At 38.4% G+C, this 21297-nt stretch overlaps 1 protein-coding gene and 1 non-coding gene across 2 annotated transcripts; one reads left to right on the top strand and one right to left on the bottom strand.

Moving 5' to 3' along the window:
* Positions 1–8946: 8946 nt before the first annotated feature.
* On the bottom strand, positions 8947–9019 carry Trnar-ucg (transfer RNA arginine (anticodon UCG)). The gene has a single exon. It is a non-coding gene; the product is annotated as a tRNA-Arg (tRNA).
* A 9100-nt stretch (positions 9020–18119) lies between these two features.
* LOC146137465 (uncharacterized) lies at positions 18120–20159 on the top strand. Its single transcript, XM_083394353.1, has 4 exons — positions 18120–18305; positions 18489–18673; positions 19008–19132; positions 19411–20159. Exons 1-4 carry the CDS (start codon positions 18120–18122, stop codon positions 20157–20159), a joined length of 1245 nt encoding a protein of 414 aa, XP_083250479.1.
* The last annotated feature ends 1138 nt before the right edge of the window (positions 20160–21297 follow it).

Raw genomic sequence — 21297 nt, 5'->3', positions numbered from 1 at the left:
ACAGTTTACTTTTATGTACATCTTGTATAAACCCAAGTCAGCATTTCAAGTCACGTTATGCAAAGATTTCAGGTTTGAAACACCAAGCGTTAAGGCGTATGTGTAAAATTAAGAGCTACAAACATAATAAAATACTTGTTGTGCATCTACCACAGAATGCAGTCAGAGTACCAACCAAGTTATTAGAAAATTTTAAATGCTTTTACGTGAGAGCGTTATAATAGCTTTTAAAGGTGGAACATGGTCGGCCAGTGAAGAATTACACAAACCCACTTATATATAATTATATGCAAATAAAAAAGTAGATGTTCATCAAACATTTTAGGCTTTTAATGGCAGGGCTAGGTGCTGGTCTAGAATCCTATCACTTTGTTTACCATTATGAAACAAGTTGTCAAAATTAAAAATAACAAGGATGAAATAAACATGGAAGAGTAAATATATGAATAATGCTTGACCCACCCGAACCCAAACTCGCACACTAACCCAAATATTGTTAGCAACACAATCGGAAAAGAATTGAACGAAAATAGGAATTGAACGAGCACAGATGAAATTAATAGTAGGAAATTTGCGCGGCTGTTATAATGTTATTTGAAAATTTGCACAATTGAAAATGGAGTACTATACTAAGTTTTGCGTGCTTGAGCAATTTTTCGCGGTTGACCGCATTTACGTTGGTTTTACCTGGCTAGAAACACTGCCAAGCGGGAAAATGCAGGAGGGATAAATCATCCGCTCAGGCCTTACTTTCCAGCCTGGGGTAGGAAACCGGCCCCTAGGGCTGTTACTATACAAGTCCAACGAGCCATTGATTTGAGGCATTCAGGTTACAATGAATTTTAATTCATGTTTGTTTGTTTTTGGGTAACATCCAGTTTAGAGAGTATGGCAGATTTAGACGAGATCTTGCGGGTAGACGGCAGAAAAAATTTAGGTGACCGGGTGCAACAAAGGTCTAAAAAGTACACCTCGGTTGCACTTTATGATTCTCAACTGCATCGTGATAATGCATACATTGCACTGTAAACCTACGTTGATGTGATAAATAAGGGTGCACGTTTTTTTTTTCGCATGCCAGATTTTGTTCGGGGTACACTTTCAAAAGGTTGATAAAAAATCGCGGGTGCACTTGCCATACTTTCCACAGTGGGGTAACATTAAAATCACGAATCAAAGTGGCAAATCTGCATCTCATGGATATTAGTGCTTTGTATGACACTGAATCATAACATAGTTAAACAATAAGCAGATCTAAATGAGATGATTTGTTTCAGAAATCTGTTTAGTAGTTTTTGAAAAAAAATGTAAATATTATGAAATGAAACTCTATTTAGCATTTTTGGCCCTGGTCTAGAATCCTACCACAACGAACATTATTTGGGTTTGGGTAGGTTAAGTAATATAAACAATAACACTTGTCTTGACCCACCATAGCCTCACCCAAACACTCACCGACACCCTAACCCTAATATCGTACGTTGCTTTAATAATTGTTTGAACTCTGTGGTAGGATTCTGTACCAGCGCCAAATAATCATACTAAACACGCAAAAACAGCAGCAGTGAACATTTAAACCAGCTCCACAACCGCAACTGTAATTTTAAGTAAACAAAACCGTAAATTTTCTGAGAACCTCGATTTTCCCAAAACCGAGCAAATAACACAATCGTTGAAGCGTGAAGGCAACTGAAGTGGGTTGTGAAGTTAAGTTTTTAAGGGACTGTACGATGAGAGATAAATTGACTGGAAATCCTCCCATAAATAAAGCTGTTACATAAAAAGCCAGGTAATTTTAGGAAAGATATGTCTTTTCATGGAATTTAGTCAGCTTTTACCCATTCGAGTGTTTTCTAAAGCGACCAAACTCAAACTTATCGGCCAGTAAAATCGATTCCATGTGTTTTTTAGCGCAACCATTTATCTTTTATAACAAAAAGCAAAGTAGATACCTACAAACATGCAAAAATGTATACATAAAAAAAAAAAAAAAAAGTATAACAAATTCATTTTCTTCTTTGGTAATTCGAATACAATAAATTACACGCAATTGGGATTGAGGAGACAAAATCTGTTGGATAAACGCTATTTTTGCAAATAGAGTCGTTTGAGGAACGTCAAACTTCCTTTCTAAGCGGGGGATAAAGCAATTTTATCAAAGAAGATATTTGTCATTTATAAACGCAATAGTGGAGGCGGCGACCATTGGGCTGCAGAAAGTGTTACGACAAGGGTTCAACGCATCTTTCCTGCGTAGATAGATAGATAGTTTATTGTTTGGAAAGCAGGTTCCCAGGGAGCAGCGAAAGACCGTTAGGTCATCAAAGTCAGCCGCTCCCGTACTTAGATCTACTTAGATCGTCTAAATACCTCGTACAAAACTTAAACGGATTTTAAATGTGGCCTATAGCTGTTTTACTGGCGGCTTTACATTAAAGATTGTTTGGTTCTCTAGCGCCCACGTGCGTTTAAAAGGTGTTAAAAACAGGTAACACAAGGTTAGGCAAATTATGGGCAAAATCATTTTAGCATAGTCATTATTACGAACAGAAACAAAGCAAAATACTATAGTTATAGTATAAATCAGTGGATCCCAACTCTTGAAGCTCACGGCACTGACAGAAAAGATAAATAAAAGTAACACCTCTACAACCTAAATCGTTAACAAAATAAATAAACTGTGTGGGTTTATAAGGCCACTTTTTATGACGTCACAATGATATGTTCCGTTGGAAGTTCACGTTTTGACATAACTTTGTAACAATACGCTATATGACATAACTTTATGACGTCATCTGCATAGCTCCCTTGTTTTTAAATATTTTTCAGTTTAGGTTTTGCTCCTATATAAAAAAGATAGAAAAGTGAATGTTTAGGAAAATATTTTTAAAACAATGACGCCTTGGAGGTGGCTTAATAACGGGTGGACTGGTATTTTACTTGGGATACTGACGACTTACACTTAGATTTGACTTGTTTTTTTGTAGATGACTTAACTATGACTAAAGTTATATTACAAAAATACTTAAAAGTGACTTGTTTACAACACTGCGTGTTACTAATAGTAGCGTCTGGCTATCGACAAACAGAGAATATATTAACTGTCAGATGGTTAATATCGTTTGGTAGCCTATAATACATCGTACAAATTATTTAAACAAGGATCGTTTATCGTATAATTGAAGAAGTGTAATACAATTTAATTGCAGGGATATCGCAAGGTGTGCTAGGCTTATATTTTTTATTATTGATTGCTCTGTCGAACAAGGATTAGTAAGAGCCATTTAGTTTAATTTATCGATTCAAGTAAATTGCCATTGGTATTGTCACATGTATGATATCATCAAAAATAGTTGTACCTTAGGCTTAGACAACTTCAATGGTCTGTTGAGGGTGAACGATATTTGCATACAAAATTTCAGATATGACGTTGCAAGTTTCGTCATAACGCGATGTCCCAATTTAAATAATCTTAAAAGCGCGCTATTCTCGAAGGAATTGACATGCAAATATTCACCTCAAGTTAAGTTATTCGCGCAAAAATGAAACGTATTTGGTTTCAGTAGACAAAGTGTTTCCCTTAGAAGAAACTTATCGCATTGGGTACTTAACAATATTAGTCCTATAAAGTCCACACATCGTTTTTGGCTGTGGACACATAAAAAAGGTAAAAATATTACACGGTGTCCAGATGAAAACGATTCTCTTAACAGGGGACAAACTAAGTACAAAATCAAAGATAAAATTCGCGCTAAGCGCAAACAAATTGGAGGAAAAGGCATGCTGGTTTGTTAAATCGTCCGAAACAGTTGATTTTTGTTAAATGATTGGTGTTATTGGAAAGGTAACGTGTTAAAAACAGTAACACGAAATACTCGTCCGCCCAATTTTCGCGTCACCTGCCACAGCATAACAGTTAAGCAACTCCTGCGTTCACCATCACCAGAGCTTCAGCCATTGTATTGTTACCGGGCGCAGAAGCGGACAAACTGCTGACCAGGGGAGGGGTGGCTGTTTTCCCAACGGCGTCCAACTTGGCAAATATTTGGTTCGGCCCATCGGTGCGTGCCTTGGGACGGACAGAAGGGGTCCACTCGAGGAAAAAACACGACTGCGGACACGCGCGCGTCGTTTGTTGTTGGACAATCTAAACAGCAATGTTGCCTTTTCTGGAATGCTGACTGAAGCACGTACTGCGAGCCTGGCGTACAGCACCTGCCGGAACCTGTAAAATTCCATGTTTACTTCGCAATTAAATTTCGCGGCGCGTCTCTCGTGCGCGTACGTCGCCATGTGTGTCGTTGTCGTATTGTTTTAATTGCCACTCGGCCGTTTGTTTGTGTGTTTGCCTTGTTGAATTGCCATGTGCGTTGGCTGTTAAGGTTGCTCTAAATTTAGAAACGAAACTAAACATGAGTGTAGCCTGGTTTTGTTACTGCTAACGTGTGCCCAGATACAGGTTTGTCCAGAAGTGAAGCAATTTTTTGGCGCTGCGACTACACATTTCAAGCCTGCAAAGCTAGAGCATAATTTAGTGTTGTAATGACTTAAGTAAATGACGTGATAAGTTACGGTTTTCAAATGACTTGCTGGGTTGAAATAAATGTTTTCATAAAGCCCTCATCAACCTATTGAGTTATTTACAAAGCACGTGAAACAAGTGTCGCACGTGAAACACTTTGCTTGCTGTTTGTTGGGTTTATGTTGTTTTTTAGAAGAGGTAATTGCTTATAATCGGACTAAATTTATTTTTTTTATGAAAAGAACTGGACTTTAAAGGGACCTGCTATAATTATGACTTAATTGGGACTTAAGTTGTTTTACAAATGACTGGAACCTTTAAGTCATTTCAAAATGACTTGTTTACAACACTGATACTGACAACAGGGTTCTTGGGAGTATTTGACTTGTGAGATAATCTATTTGAAAGGTAGTTTATAGATTTGGAGTCAAATCTAACATCTGACAAATGTCCGCACAATGTTGTTTATTAGTTTCATCGGCGACATAAACATCTTAGTGCGGATGATAAATGCTATCCACTGTAGATTCGCTGTTCGGACGTAAAAGTGCTTTGCATTTGCATATTTACTAAAGGTTTTTACTATTGCATTTGCTGCATTTAGTACATTTTCGTTAATGATTTAAACCTTAATTAATACAATACTCTCACACTTAGGCTTAACAGTTTTTGTTAAGATATTTTTGAAAAATCCCCACATTTTTTTTCAATCCTACTTTACCGCCGTCAGCTTTAGGTAAAAATAAATCAATCAAAAACTGATAAAATTGAATGCGTCGTGTGACAAAGGACCATGGAATCCTTTTGTTCTTCCAGGGCCAGGTGCAAATTCGGGTGCCGCTAGACGGCGCTGCGTACACTCCGGGCGAAAACTCGTCAAAATGCACGTTTGGCAAATTTATACCGGCCCTTTCATTCCATCTGCTGCATGGCGGGGCACTTGTGAGGGCACACGTAAGCCCAAGGAATCGATCCTGGGTTAAAAATTAAGCATTTTACGACCAACCAGTCGCCTAGGGGCACCTTTAAACCGGATAGCGTCCCAACAAGAGTCACAGGACACACAGGGAACGGTGCTGCCTGTCAGGCGACGCTTTTGACCTTCTCGACTTGCGTTTTGCTGATTTATCGAAAAGCAAACATTAAAGGCAGATGTTACATGACGGAAATGTAGCAGTAAAGGGCCACGGTGCTCGGGGTCTTTAAACCTAGTGCTCCTTGAAAGGAGGTTTTGTTGAGGTGGCAAAAGTACACATCTCCACTCGTGCTCCAGAGGCCTGTGGCGGTCCTTAGGCGGTTTACAAACGCAAAACAACTGTTGTCTTATTAAAAAGCCTTTTAAATTGCTGCTAAATGGCGTGGGCAAACGTTTACCCAGTGTGAACAAGCCGTGAGTTGTTATCCGGCAGAGTATCGACGGGTTAAGCACTTAGTCAGGAAAAAGTGCGAAAAAAGGCTCGGCTACTCTTCTGGTCGCCGGTTATCGCAAGGCAAACCTAATTATTCACAAATTAAGCCTTGTGACACAGCCTTATGTAAACTGTAGAAAGTTTACTTAAGCTTTTGATGTATGCGGTGTACAATGAGGCTAGCGGGGATTTCTGGAGGATAGATAATTGGAAAGTAAGAGCAAGGTTTTCGATCTGGAGAAGGACCGGCGTTGATGAGCTGGTAAAGATAACAGCCTGAGTAACAACCTGGAAATCATATACAGTATATGATAACATATATGGGCAATATATATGTCAATTAAAAAAAATATGTTTTTTGTGTTTATAAATGACCTTGGTTGATGGTTGAAAATAAGTAACGTGATTGAGTTCTACCAGTTGGAAGCAAGGCTTCTTTCGGTGAAGCACTGCTGGTATGGTAACACGTTACTGACCATAGTCGAGTAACTTTAAAAAGTAAAATGGCGCAAAAAGTACAGAGTGCTTCTCATTTAAATTTTTCACAACAGTCAAAAAAAGTTTGCTTGTTGAAGCTTTTGTATTGGTGCTTTCTCTTTTTGCTTTATAATCCACAACCAGAAAACCTGTCGTCTTTGTTGACATTAAAAATTAAAATAGACAACAGTTTCATAAAAGTTTCGTGGTTTAATTAGAAACTGTACAGTAGCGCTTCGGATTTAATTTTTATTCAGTTGATTAAACGTTGTGTTATCAAGTTTTATTATCAGAGTTCAATATGTAATAAGAATATCAAAGCCCATACAGAAGTAGGTATCATTTTGAACGTTTCGAATAACTCTTTATTTATTTGTAACATAGAGAGAAGTCACTGATGGTAAGTGTATATATAGTGCTGAGGCAGACATCAGAAAGAAGGAAACGTGGATAGATACATAATCTAAACTCTATCCACGTTTCCTTCTTTCTGATGTCTGCCTTAGCACTATATATACACTTACCATCAGTGACTTCTCTCTATGTTGAAAATAAATAAAGAGTTATTCGAAACGTTCAAAATGATACCTACTTCTGTATGGGCTTTGATATTCTTATTACGTCTTACTACAACCTCCAACCATTATGCTCCAGAGTTCAATATGTATTGCAAATAAAATAATTTTGCTTGCAGATTTTTTGCCAAACCTGTTTGCTGAAAAATTGTAGAAAGAGCGGCCTGGCCCGCTGTGAAATGCCGAAATATTTATTTTAAACAAACGAAATAGCAAAATAGCACCACATACAATAAAATATTTTTTTTGTTTTTACGCACAATTTTATTGCGCTGTTTGCGCATATGTTTTTCTATTTCACGGGCCTTGGAAAGGATGACTTTATAAATGCTTACATACTCTCACTTAACCATGATGATTCTCCTTATAGTGGATTTGCGCCGAGGTTAATAAAAAACATAATGATTAAAGTATTACAAATTTTCAATTAAATCGTTGTAAATGCCGATACATTTCCTATAAGATTGACGAAATTTGCCCCTTTGCTTTTAAACATTCGATTATTTAGCTTTAATAAAGATAAAAAACAGAGCGTACCGATATGACCCAAGTGCTAGGCTCGAACTTTGCCGCACAAATTTCTCGATCGATTAACTGATCGGACGGTTTTACTTTTTTCACTAAATTATCTGGTATTGTTGTCGGAATTAAATATCGAGCATCGGAGATCCCTAATGCCATCATGTTTCGCAAGTTCTTTATTCCAGGGACTGTCTTTGGGACATTCTGTTATATGAAATAGGTTCACCCGCCAGGTGCCAATCGATGTCACAAATATTCCTAAAATGCCTATTGTTTGAGAACGAACTCGTGCGCAAACTTCGGCTGAAAACTCAGCTTAATCGCACAATGCGCGAAAAAATCGCGTTTCACGAAAAAAATGGAAAAAATCGCGCTTCGAATTGGTAAAACTTTTAATTTAAACGAATGCGGTACATAAATAAGGGCATTGGATAAAATCGCTTATTGATCAAAAAAAGGCATTTATATTCTAATTTAACAGATTATTATATTTTAATTTAACATATTATTCCTTTATGAATTATGCGTCATTTGCTGCATTAAAACGACCGAACGGTTAGAAAACGGAAAAAGGTTAGCTCAGAAATGCGTGGAATTTTATTGTTTACTTAGGCCTATCTCAAAAATTTGTAGGCTGTGGTACTTAAAATAATATAGTTTGAGAAGTACATGTCCTGGTGCCCTCCGCTCACCATCCTTCGTTATGGGTCGGACGGTTTTCCTAAAAAAAAATATTCCCTACATTGTGGTAAGTTAATGACGTGTTTTATTCAAAATTTATTAGTTATACATCACAAAAAACACACAACAAAAAGTGCTTATAAGGGTAAATATTGTTCCAGAGGTGCAGGTGGTCTATCTCTTATGTAGGATGCACTTAGCCAAAAATATTTGATGTGGTAACTGGTAACCCATATATTTTATGTGTTAAAGGCAAATTTAGAACAGTTGTCAATTGTATGTTAACTTTGCAATGAAATACCTTTATATTATCTCCTGAATAACCAGGGGTACAGGTTAAACAAAGCTACTTTTTACGCTTTTAGATCATTTGAAAATATTTCAATTTTCATCGGTAGATTTTTAATTCTGTGGGCTTAACGGTAACAGAAAGGAAATATTTAAGTTAAGGCCTTATTAAACAACACTATTCCGGCGCCCACAGACAAATAAATCAATATATTTCATTGAACATGCTTGGAAGTGGGTACAAATTAAACGACATTTGTTGAAAAACCTGAACGTTACAGCTTTGGGTTAACATTCAATGAAAACGTTGCTTAGAGTTTGTTTGCTGCGTATAGGCTACATCGCCGTGAGACTAACTAAAAACGCAGTCCTAACTCCTTTAAAGTAAAGAAAATGTTGCTCTGAAGCATTAAACTCCAGTCGTTGAACAAATAGTTCTTTTGCAATGCGCCAAAAAGAGATTGACAAAATTTGACCACAGGGGGACTCGAACCCTCAATCTTCTGATTCGAAGTCAGACGCCTTATCCATTAGGCCATGCGGCCGACAAGAAAGAAAGCGCGTAAGGATGGATTAAATAAAGAAAACTTGGCAGCGTAGCTGCAGGCAAGCTATATTTAAATTTCCTTTAATGTTATGGAAACTAATTTTGAATAGTCCTTATTTTTGTATACTTGTGCCTGGTAAACGCACTTTACTCAAGACTGTATTCGTGTTTCGAGGCTGATAGCGGTATGTCGGCTCTAATTCTGTAGTTGCACCAGACCAGCAAAATGTCATTTTAAGCTTATTTCAGGGACGGAGGCAAACTAGCATTTTGGGGTAAAGTCATTTTAGAGCTCTGAAGTTATCTCAATGTGGTTAGCTGAAACTTTATGTCGACAGTTCAGTTTACAATTTGGTTTAAACCAGAGTACCAATTTTATCGATTATGTCGCTTTTAATAAAGTTGTAGTTAACAACGTAACTGTAAATGGTCAATCGTGTGATTACAAATAAGAGTCGTTTCATCCATGTTTTTTTTAAGTTTATTGCTTTCTAGCTGGAAGACCAGATTAAGAGCACATTTGTTGATCAACTTGTCAGAAAGAGTTTAATAACGTTTCCATATCCAAAGCGAGTATCATAACGCAGTTCGAACCTATTTGAGAACATTATAATATGACTACCGGGTACTTTTAAAAAGTTTATTACTCAGTTGGCCTAAGACAGGAGGTCTTAAATCGGGGTGCTTGTGCCACTTGGGGTACGTGGGGTACGTGGGTTATATAAGGGGGTCGATGCAGGCCTAATATATAGGTTTTAATAGTTCCATTAAAAAATGCTTTGGCGCCATCTTGAAAGAGACTCCATTTCTGTTTCACAACTGCTGGAATAAAAACAGCAGTTTCTCAAGCCTTTTAGTTTTTCGACGTCAGTTTATGATGCCGACCCTGGCCCACGCAAACCAAAATAATTCTTCAGCTGTCCGCGTTAAAAAAACGAGTTTCATAACCGCTCACCTCAGAGATTACCGCACTTAGCCTGTATACTATTTTTGTTGCAACTTTTAGTAGGCCTACAATTAATTATCAATTAAAAAAGTTAACTTTTTGTGAGACAGAATAAAAAACATATGTGATACAGCTTAATAAGACCTCTTGTTACGGCACAAATACTGAAATTTGAGTTCTGTAAGCGGGAAAGATCCATGTCAATTTTCCTTTACCATAAAATGTTTCTTTCGCTGGGAATTTACAGATTAGCTCTACAGTGTAATGCCGTTGTATTATGATTGTGCACGGCATGTAATCTAAATACAGATCACACACGCACTCACTATGTCCATTACGGTCTTGGCCTTTACAAATCCGCCCGCCACAATGGCACCAGCATTGCGTGACTTTACGGTTACACGCCGAATCCGAAGCGCTCCGTACAACGTTACAAATCGTATCCGCGCTTACGACACGGATGATCCTACCAACGCAAAATCGTGCCTGAGTGCACAAATTGTTTTTTCGGCCGTTAAGCGACCGCGCCAGCATTGAAAGCAATCGGCGAATGGACTAATCGCTTCCTAGCTTTGGGATTTCGCGTGCAATCAATGGCAAAAACGAAAACATTCGCGATTTCGGGATTAAAGCCAATCAGCAGCCGCTAACTGTACGGATTAGCCTTGCGCGGTTTCCGAATTAGGGACTTACCTATAATGCACTCGAAGTCAATGGAATATTTGTGCCGCGCTTTTGCTAATCTCGATAGGAAACCGAAAATGTTTTCTTTGTTGTGTTTTGTTTTCGGTTTCGAATTTACAGGATTAAAAGCGAGTTTTATACGTGGGAACTCGCTAGAGTGTTTGCACAAAAGCCAAAATGCGGGAAGTAAAAGTGGGCTGACATTTGGTGCGCATAGGGAGGCAAATTGGATTGGGTGACTCTAAACCGGAATAAAACATGACGTTTTATCGATTCTTGTTGTAAACAAACAGCGCATTGAAAGAAGTTTTTTTTTCCTTGGCAACATTTTCAACCACTTTGATTTCAAATGATCAAAACATTCAACAGAAGGTCAAAAATGAATAATAGGCTTTCAACTTTTGATTAATTATACGAATACACGGCGAAAGTAACAGCAAAAAAACATACAAATCAGGCAAATTGATTATTTGGCAGATTCGCAACATGAATATTTGGTATTGTCCTTATTTTTTAGGGCAACATTTTAGGGAACATTGATAAGCAAAAATACTTTTAAATCTAAAAGTTTTGACTAAATTTAGGTTCATGCCAAAAAGCCACAAAAAATATATATAATTCTGTTCAAAACATATAAGTAAAAAAACGCAATATGCAAAAAAGGGGCATTTGGGAATTTTCCAGTGTCTCGGAAGACATCATTTTAAATCGAAAAACGGAACAAATCGTTTAAAAAAACGACTTTCCACAGCGTATAAGCTATTTTAAGTGTATCTGCGTGTGTCCCTGTAATATCGAAATTTCCAGCCCTAAACTGAATGTATGGGCTCAGGCATTTTCCAAAAGGAATCTACATTTACGCCGAAAATGAAAGTGATATTATCTATACCTGTCAACGTAAATATTCAGGGCTGGGCCAATGACAAATAAAAAAACATTGGCTATGTAGGAGAAATCCAAGGTTTAAATTTCAAAAAAGGCGCAGGCACTTCGTTTTTATTTTCACTTTCACCAATTTAGCACAAAACAAAATATCGAACAAAAATAAAAGAGCAATTAAATGAAAAAATCGAGATCAGTACAGTGGTGAAACTGATCCGAAATGCCGTTCCGGTGACGATTTTTTGCCAGTACGCATTATCGGTAATCAAATGTTCGTGTTTTTACTAGGCCATGCATCGTTTTATCAGGGCACTTTTTTTGAATGTATGTACTTAGCTAAGATGTTAGTTGCATATTTGTACACTGCAGCGAGCAATATAACTTCAGGTTTCCCAAGGTTACTTGTTTTGTGCGCCTATAGTCTCTCAATGTTTTAAGCGTTCTGGTATTTTTTTTTCACCCCTTTTACAACGTTTCGTTGCCAACATCATCGCGCAAATCGCGACTCAAATATTTACGGCGCTTTAATCCGCGTTGATAAACACGATAAGGTGTTGGCTGGCGTGAACCCGCTTTTTAACTGTACCTGGCTTGATTGAACCCAACTGATGAGGCAACAATTACTTGGTGGTCATGTGGCTGGCACGCGCGCACTGGTTAAGGCGATTTTACGCCGAGATATCCGTGCAAGTTCTAGGCTCGAGCTATCGACGAAGCACACCTGCGTTGCCTTGTTGTAAATGCGATAACTGACGGGTGTTCGTGGGCCAGTGTTGTAAACAAGTAATTTTGAAATGAAGTCCAACTCAGGTCATTTGTAAAATAACTCAAGTCCAATTTTAGTCATTTGTAAACTAGTTTAAGTCCAGATGAAGTCTTTTTGAATAAGTAGCAAGTCGAAAGAGCGATTTTACAATTGAATGTATCAGTCATTTATGTAATTTGCGGTAACTTTCTGTGGTATCGCTAAATATATTTAAAGGTATGGTTTTGCATGATGCTGATGTTTTCAAAGATTCAAATCCGATCTCGCCAGCTCTTTAAAACTATTTAGCATTGCCTGGTAAATTAAAAAATAAAAATAAAATGTTTTGTGATAATGCATAATTTAAAAAAAAATTGTTCTGTGAATATGCATGATTTTTTTAGATTTTTTGTTAAAATGCATTTTATTGTTTAAGGTCATTGCAGTACTACAGATGGCTCCGTGATTACTGTTCAATGGACAACACGAGAGTTATTGCGTCGCTTAGTTTTTTAAGAAACCTGAATAAATGTTAAAAAAAAGATTTTTAAAGGGAGGCGGGGGGGGGGGCACATCATTACTTTGGTAAAAACCCTAAATATTCGAGTGAACATTTACAAAATATATTTTAAACCCATTGAAAGATGGCGGTTAAATTTGTGAGCTTCGTCAAAATTAAATTAGTTCTGTTCAGCCATCGCTTCAAATTTCCGCTAGCGGCGCAACGGAGTAAAGAAAGTTTTAAGAATCCGTCAGAATTTTGTGGCACGAGAGCTAAAAAGTCTCAAACAGCTTTAAATAGTCATTTTTGCCGTTTAATAAAGCAGCGGATGCCACTAATTAACGCCTGACACAGTTATGAAACAAAGCAGTCCGCCTATGTTTATGTAATATTGCCAATCCAGGCAAAAGCCGCGCAAACTCATTTGCGTAATGTGCAAATCGATATAAGCGTCCGACGCAGAAACGCTAAAAATCGATTTGGTCATTAGAAAGCGCGGCTTATAAATAATTGTTTATCAATAATCGTGAATTATACATGGAAAGCGACGGCGCAGTTCCGAAAACTCCAACAGGGCGGGAAAAAAATTCCGCGCATATGCCGGGAAAGTGCGTAACGTGCCATTAGTTGCCAAAAAACGGAACCGGATAGCGTTTTTCCGCTTTTCAGTCAATCATAATATGCTATCGCACGTTACGTGCATTTCGTGGAACCATGGCGTCCGCGGAAACGAGGTTTCGGATTCCGCATTTTGCCCGCATCACGTTCGCATCAAAGCCGGTGCGATAATGGAGCGTTAATCCGTCCATTAGACAAACGCCGCTATCGTGACGTAACAATGGAAAAGGACAATGCGGCGCGCGAGCAGGTACGCCGCGTCATCAAAGCCCGGAATCAAAAACGGAAGGATTCGAATCGCGAAAGACAATGCATAAGCGCGCGCGGCGAAGCTTTGTGATGTCATAATATTATCGCCTGGCGATTGTTTTATTTGCTGTTTGATAGTGAACGCGAGAAGTGCATTGTTAGGCGGTTCAATTAATCGGAAAAGAATTCCCGTTTCAAAGGCGAGTCTTTAGATTAAAGAAAACGTTTTGACACATTGTGTAAGCTATAGTCGTTGGCTTTCAAATTCTCTAACTGACATGTGTACATTTTCGAATGATTCAGAAAACTTATCTGGTTAAGCAGTTTTCTAAAAGTTAAGGAACGTATAGATGAAAACTTTAAGCGACCTGAAGCTATATTAACGAAACAAAAAAAATACGTATCTCATGATATTATCGTTGTTAAAATTTAAATGTTTAAAAACCAATTCCTCTAGATATATAAATCATACCTTGTGAGGTTGTCTCTGACAAAAACAACATGAACCCTCTTTATTAGTTACACTAATGGATACGATTAGATATAGACATCAAAAGTGTTTCAACAGTTTAAAGCAGTGTTGTTTTTTAATTTGTTGGTCGCGTACCATTTACAGTTGCATATTTCTCAAAACTTTCATAAGTTTATCATAGCTAAAAATCAATTTAAAACACTTCGCCCCAGCGTTAGCGTCACATTTACGATTACGATTTACAGTGACATAGAGAAAATAGGTCTTCCTCATACCCGATGAAGCACGGTTGTGCGGAAGCTTAAAAAAACAGTTAAATACCATTTGACAAAATTGAAATTTGTTCAGTTTATTGATATTACTTTTGCGTTCATTTTTAGCGCAATACGAAAGGCGCTAAGTGCATATGTAAAATGCCCTCGCGTACCACTATTATAGAGGTACGTTTACTACCTACAGGTTGAGAACCACTGGTTTAAACTTTGGGACCAAGTGATATTAGGTAAACGCTTTAAATAAATCTTTGCGCGAACGTTATTAAACCAAACGATTTGAATTGTACAATTGTTCTTTTAGCAAATTGTATTTGTTTCTTTGCCTATTTTGTTCTTTTGCCTTTCAAAAATTGTACAATTGAAACAATGTCTGGCAGGAACAGCATATTCAAACGTTTATATTTCCAGGGTCCTAATTGAATAAAACGCGATGGTATATAGGCGATGGTATACAGCAGCACAAAACAGCAACAGAACCAGCAGTTTTCTCGCAACGGGATCCGGGCTTGTTTTGGCCTGGTGCGGCGAAAATGAACGAAATCCCGTTGGGAACGGGTTTTCCGTCGAAATAATGCGAAATTCGGGCCTCGTTAATTTTTAATGCGCCTCCCGATTAATGATTCACGAAGCACGGCGTGGCCTTTAGCTGGCTTCAACCAACCTCACTATAGCAAAGCCGAAAAAGTTGCACCCTGCTGAGTTTGCTAATGCAAGAATTTTTCCTAAAAAAACGGATTTTTTTAGTGTACTTTTTTTTTAATAAACTGTTGGATAAAAGTGTTTTTCTAAGCAAAGGCAAAAAAATCTAATATGGAAAATGATCACTTTGGTTCGATTCAGATAATTGTTCATTAGGCTTTGCAGTGAATTGTAATTTAACTTCAACTAACCGAAAATGTTTGTTTGAAATCCTAAATTGTGCTGCTTGGTTTTCTATTGTTGGAAATGTTTCACTGGATTTTTTTTCGATATAGTGAAAACGTTACGTTGCGGCACGGGTTAAAACAGTGGTTCTCAAACTTTTTTGAGCGCGACCCAAATCTGAGTTTTAGGAGCATCTCACGACCCAAGCCTCAAACATCAACAAATGTACTTTTTCTGATATGCATGAAATAGAAAACGACACGACAACCAGATGTAGTAGCCTACACAGTTCTATGAAACAATGATTGATTACAAACAAATGATTATTTATTTTAGTGTGATTGGTGAAACTGAATTTTTCCTTTTATAATATCAGCGTGACTTGTTTGGTGACTAAAAGTGTAGTTGTCTATGGCTATACTGTAGCTGGTTGCCACCAAAACGTTCATAAAACCACTTATGATGCAATAATCAAGGTTACGGATTTGAAGCCACGTGAAAAGCTTATCATGCAATAATTCAGCCATGATTGAATGGAAAATATTTGAAAAAATGAAATGAAAAAAGTTCGTTTGTGCAGGATTGAATGGCCATAGAGCGACCCATACTTTGAGAACCACCGTGTTAAAGTATAAGGGAATGCAAATTTGAACATCCTAAGCAGAATCGGACTGAATAAACTGCAGGTCAATATTTTTTTTCACACTTAAAAATGTCCTTTCTAACTTTAAATCAACCATTGTCATTTCGCTTTATGCTTTCAGAAAAATATTTGCCCACAATAAATAGAAGTATCCCCGACTTATGGCAGGTGTACCCGGCAAGCATTTGAACGTCATCAATATTGCGCCAAGACACTTTATGTCAGTGTATGTTAGCCGGCTGAACTTGGTTGTGAAATAATGTCACGCAAAAATGGTGACAAATAACGGGCATCTTTTAACAGATAAACTTGACATTGCGATTATTTTAGCAGTAATTAAACAAAATTGCATTACACAAAAAGCATTAATCCGCAAAATCTTCTTCTAAGGCTAGGCGATACATTATTGCAGACATAGTCAATTTAATTTACTAAGATTGGCTTTTCCCCTTATTCTTTTCTTGCCTCCACAACTTTATGTTTTTACTCCTAGTTATTTATTGTTTTACGCCTTTGTTTTTGCCCTAAAGGTGATGAATAAATTTCTTATTTTTTGCGAAAAGAGTTTCAAGCCAACAGAACAGATTGTTCTTTGTTACAAATAACAGACAGTATCACGTTTTGTGCGAGATTCGCGAGACAGGTTTGCAAATTTCGCGCACCCTCGCATCAGACGATCTTATTTGCACCGGGCGTGAGCCGGTTCCGGCGAGCAGGTCCCCCCTGAAAAAACGACCAAGTTCCCATCGTTCCTACCCCGTGCCGCGCGCGTCGTCTGTGATGTCACAACAGGTAAAAACCAGTCCGAGCTGGGAACGAGACGCGCGTCTAGAATATGGCGAGAATCGGAATCGGAACTCGCGATGCGATAGCTTTGTTGCCAATGTTTGTTCTCGCGAGCCCGATAGGCCAAGGGCGGCCCGACACAGAGACAAGGTTAGAGGGAAAGCGATCTGACGACCCATTTTTTCGCGGCCGGCGCGCGACCGCTTTCGCTACTCGGCCTTTAATCGCTTTCTTTTCTCTCTCGCTCGCTTTCTCCCTTTTTTCTCTCGCCGCCGACCGCGCGAGATTTAAATGCGACGCGTAGAAACGAATGGCAGTGCATTTGCGCTTCGAGCAGCGACCGCAAACCTTGCAAACGGTTTTCGGGGATTAATTTGGCCGGCAAGGAACCGAGAGGTTTTCCTAGTTGTGCTTATCATGAGGCATACAGCGTGAAAAAATTTCAGTAAGATTATGTGCGAATATCGTGCAAGGAGAGTGTCTTTAGGGTGAGGTCGTTCAGTTGATAGATCAGTCTGAATGCATTAAAAGTGATAATGGTATAACAAAATATTCAACTATTTGCTTGAAAACTGTAGACATTGACGATTAGAAAACTTTAAGCAGGGCTGTCGGGATTTCAAAAAGCGCCGAGTCTCTTTTTTTCGCAAGTTGTTTTTTTTTAACCCTACAAGAAATGTTCGCTTTTATGAACAAAATAAAAACTTTGTTCGTTTAACTTTATTAATACACTTTTATTTTTTAACTTTTATTTAAAAAAAAACAAGAAAGCTTCATACTAACTCGTTGAAAAAATCCAAACTCTCGCGTTTTACGGAGGAACGCCCCCCCCCCCAAAAAAAAAAAAAAAATATGAGAAAATGCGCAAATGCAAAATCCGTGTCGCGGGCGCTGCTCCCGGGGGACCAGGGCGATTTATTCGAGTCAGAAACGCGGGTCGGGCCAGGGCGCCTTATGGCCCGTTCCGGCCGGGCAACGGCCCCCTCCCCTCCGAAGCGGCCTCATCGATTGGTCGCGCTCCTAAATTTCTCCCACAGCGCAAAGCTGGCTGCTAGGAGAAGGAAAGAAAGAGGAACACAGAGTGTGAGCGTCTGGGAAATAGGAATGGGGTTTAATGTTGCAAGGAAAGTCGCAGCAAAGACAGCATTCGTTCTGTAGTTTTTTGTATCTAAAATGAAGCTCTATACACTTAAAGTTAGTATATCCGATGCCGCTGTTTTTCTATTTGAAATTCAGGCTTAGTCGCTTTAAGTTATAGTATATCCATATATGCAGTTGTATAGCAGTATAGTCTTAATTTAGAATTTTTCGTTCGCCCGATTTTTTAATTATTTTTTAGACAGCTTTAATAATAAAATCTACTTTATTTTTTTTAGACTGTTTTATTGTCTACATTTTCCCGAAAAACACCACACTGTCTTATAATTTGAAAATGCTAAACTCGGCACCCACAGCAGCAACCAACGTTGGACCGGCATCGAACGCTTGTTCCAACGACGGCGGGGTTTGGACACTCCAAGTCCCGCAGAACGCAAACGAAGCTCCCAGTGTTAACGACAACCATTCTCTGGTCGCTGGATTCGGCAACTACACCGATATGGAAACGTTATCGCCCAATGTAAGTGTTGATTTTAAATTTATTTATTTTAGTTTGGAAGCGCAATTGAAAACGCGGCAATTGTTAAATGAATATTTTTTACAAAAAAAAACGAAAATTTTATCGAAAAATTTGGCCCTATGGGAATATCTTTAAAGTAGCTGAACGTTGCACATTTTAACGGCTCGCTTTTTTACGACGCAGGACGACGTGAAGAGTGAGAACGCGACTTGCGGCAACCCGGAAAAGAACGAGAAGAACCGTAAAAAACGGCGTCGCGACCGCAGCCCGGTTACCGTCACGCGATTGAAGAAAGTTCGACGTTCCAAGGCCAACGATCGCGAAAGAAACCGAATGCACGGTCTCAACGATGCACTCGACAATTTGAGGTAATTTGTGGCTTACTTTGCTTGAAATTTACACAAAAATTATGGATAAGTTAGTATATTTAACAACTAGCCACTCCTTTGTAGAAAATTGACTTTACAATTATGGATAACCGTTAAATCTATATTGTTAAAAACTGGTAAACGAATTTGGGTTTCTGTATATATTAAACATTTTAACCAAATAAGTATATTTGCCGATAAAACTTATAGAAACCTAATAATTTTATATCATGGAACAGGGACTATTTTGTCTCGACCACAAATCACAGCCAACCTATTGTTCATTTTGGTGTTTTAATAACCAGTAAATTAACTTTATTTTTACGTTTTTCAGGCAAGTTCTGCCAACCTACCCCGACGAAACCAAATTGACGAAGATCGAGACGCTTCGTTTTGCTTACAACTACATCTGGTGCCTCAGCGACATGGTCAAGAATTCTTCGGGCGGCAGCGAAAGCGGTAAGCATCTTAATTTCATTCGGACATTTATTTTGAAATTGTTCTTCATGTAAAATAGTTGTTAAAAGCTATTATTAAATCTCGAAAGCAAAGCAAGCATTTCTACAATTTTTGAAGAATATTTTAAAAGCTGATAATGTAAATAAACCACGAAGATTATGCAAACTAAGTAAAACGTAATGTTGGTCATAAGAAAAATTTGTAAACTTTGAGTTTGATTGATTTGTTGCTCTTTATTATTTTTGAAATTGAAATTTGAACTTTTTTTTATTATTCAGATGCCAAAGTGGCCGCGCAGAACCTAATGGCTCAAATGAGCGGCGAAAACCCAGGAATGTTCGGATTTTACCCCGAGACCCCCGCCGATCAGGGACACCCCCAACCTCAGCCCCAACAGCACAACATGCACCCCCAGGCCCCCCAACCGCACAGTGACGTCACTTATCAGCAACAACAGCAGCAACAGTATTACCCCGCTTACGATATGCAGCTCGACCAGAAGTTACGTCACGACGACGTGATGACGTCAGAGCACGCCAACTTGCTTGATGACGTCAATACTGGGGGTTGCTTGGACGACCTGGACAGCATCCAAGCGTCATCGCTTGTCGCGTCACAAAGTGACTTCGACATGGTGCCGAACGCCATGTTTCAAAACGCCAATTTGAACAATAACAACAACAACAATAACAGCCAATCAGCGCTCCCGTCCATTTCAAACACTCTGCAAGCGAGGAGAAACGTCCCGTCGCCCATTACCATCGCCTACGCTGGCCAACTGCAGCCCCACTACCTGGCCCCAGTCACCCCACCCTTCTCAGCCACCTCACCCATGTGCCCCAGCCCGGAGACCCAGTTCAATTCGACCCCGCACAGCGCCTACCACAACTTCTGCATGCCACCGACCCCAAGTGACTGCGGCAGCCTTGGCGGCAGTTCTCCCTTCAACAGCCCGCAAAAACAGCATCTTTCGCCCGAAGTCCCTAAGTCCTATGTGCCGAGCTACTCAATGCAAATGATGCGATGATTTTTCGTCGTTTTTTGCTTTTGGCGTTTATCTCTACTTGACTATATAAAATTCTCTTCTTGTTTGTTTTTGTTTTGTAAGAAAACTAGTTTTTTTCTTATATTTTGCTTTATACTGATATGAGCCGCCGTTTTGATACTGCCACCATTTTATAATTTTTTGACAGTCACATTTCATGGATCGATTTTGCTTGTTAACGAATTGCTGCCTTCATTTTGTGCCAACGCTGCTATCTGACGTTTTCCCAACACAGCCAACTTTTGTTTCTTTTTTGATTGTTTTACTGCCGTTTCCCGCTATTTACGAATACATATTTTGCACAAAACTTTATAAATCATGTTGTATGACGGAAGAAATAGGAAATAGTGATAATCAAGCCTATTTCGGCAAGGTTTTAAGTGAAAGTGCAGCATTTGTAAAATTTAGACCAGGTTTAGGCTTGAAAAAAAACGACGATTCTTTATAGTATTTCTGAATAGGATTAATGAAAGCAAACATGAATATTAAACAGCAAATTCGTTAGTTCAGCATGAAGTGGCTGTTTTCATGTTAAAACCTTACTTTCAGAAATTAAAACAACGCATTTCGGTGAGATAATAATTGTTTAAAAATTAAAATATTCTTTTTTTTATCAGGCCGTGTCTTTTTTCACTATAAGCCAGCCTGCTAATTTTTTAATATATTCAGACCTGTTTTGCTAGCATATTTGTGCACGATATCAGACGATACCCACATGTTTCCTATAGAGTTACTTGTTTAAAACGCCTTTCTCATCTCTGAAAATTTTCATGCTTACCGCTAAAAAAATTATTATAGTGTTTAAAAATACACATCAAGTCTGTACGTATAGAAAATCCAAATTTATTTGCTGTTTATTTGTGATCCAAATACACGGCACAGGCTAACTTTATTTTGTAGTGAGATTTGATAAACCTTTTTGTATATAGGTTAACTGCTGTAGTGCTTTATGCAGCAAAATCGTTCAGGTTTTTAAATTAAGGCTCAGCGTTCAGTGATGTAACAAGCCTATATATATAAATAACAACAGCCTATATCCTACTGTAAAATTCGATCAGGCTTTTTGAACGCAGGTAGCCGCTGTAAAGCTTTACTCAGCAAATTCGTTCATGTTCAAATT

The sequence above is a fragment of the Ascidiella aspersa genome, chromosome 7 (genome assembly GCF_963924565.1).
Source record: "Ascidiella aspersa chromosome 7, kaAscAspe10.2, whole genome shotgun sequence".
NCBI lineage: Eukaryota > Metazoa > Chordata > Ascidiacea > Phlebobranchia > Ascidiidae > Ascidiella > Ascidiella aspersa.
Note: the sequence above shows the minus strand (reverse complement) of the source record. Positions and strands in the feature narration are given on the sequence as shown.

Bases quoted from the DNA above. Each gene is read 5' to 3' on its own strand.
- LOC146137465 (XM_083394353.1), top strand. From the start codon at position 18,120: ATGCTAAACTCGGCACCCACAGCAGCAACCAACGTTGGACCGGCATCG. The intron at 18,674-19,007 runs GTAATTTGTGGC...TACGTTTTTCAG, and splicing joins GATGCACTCGACAATTTGAG to GCAAGTTCTGCCAACCTACC. The intron at 19,133-19,410 runs GTAAGCATCTTA...TTTATTATTCAG, and splicing joins TTCGGGCGGCAGCGAAAGCG to ATGCCAAAGTGGCCGCGCAG.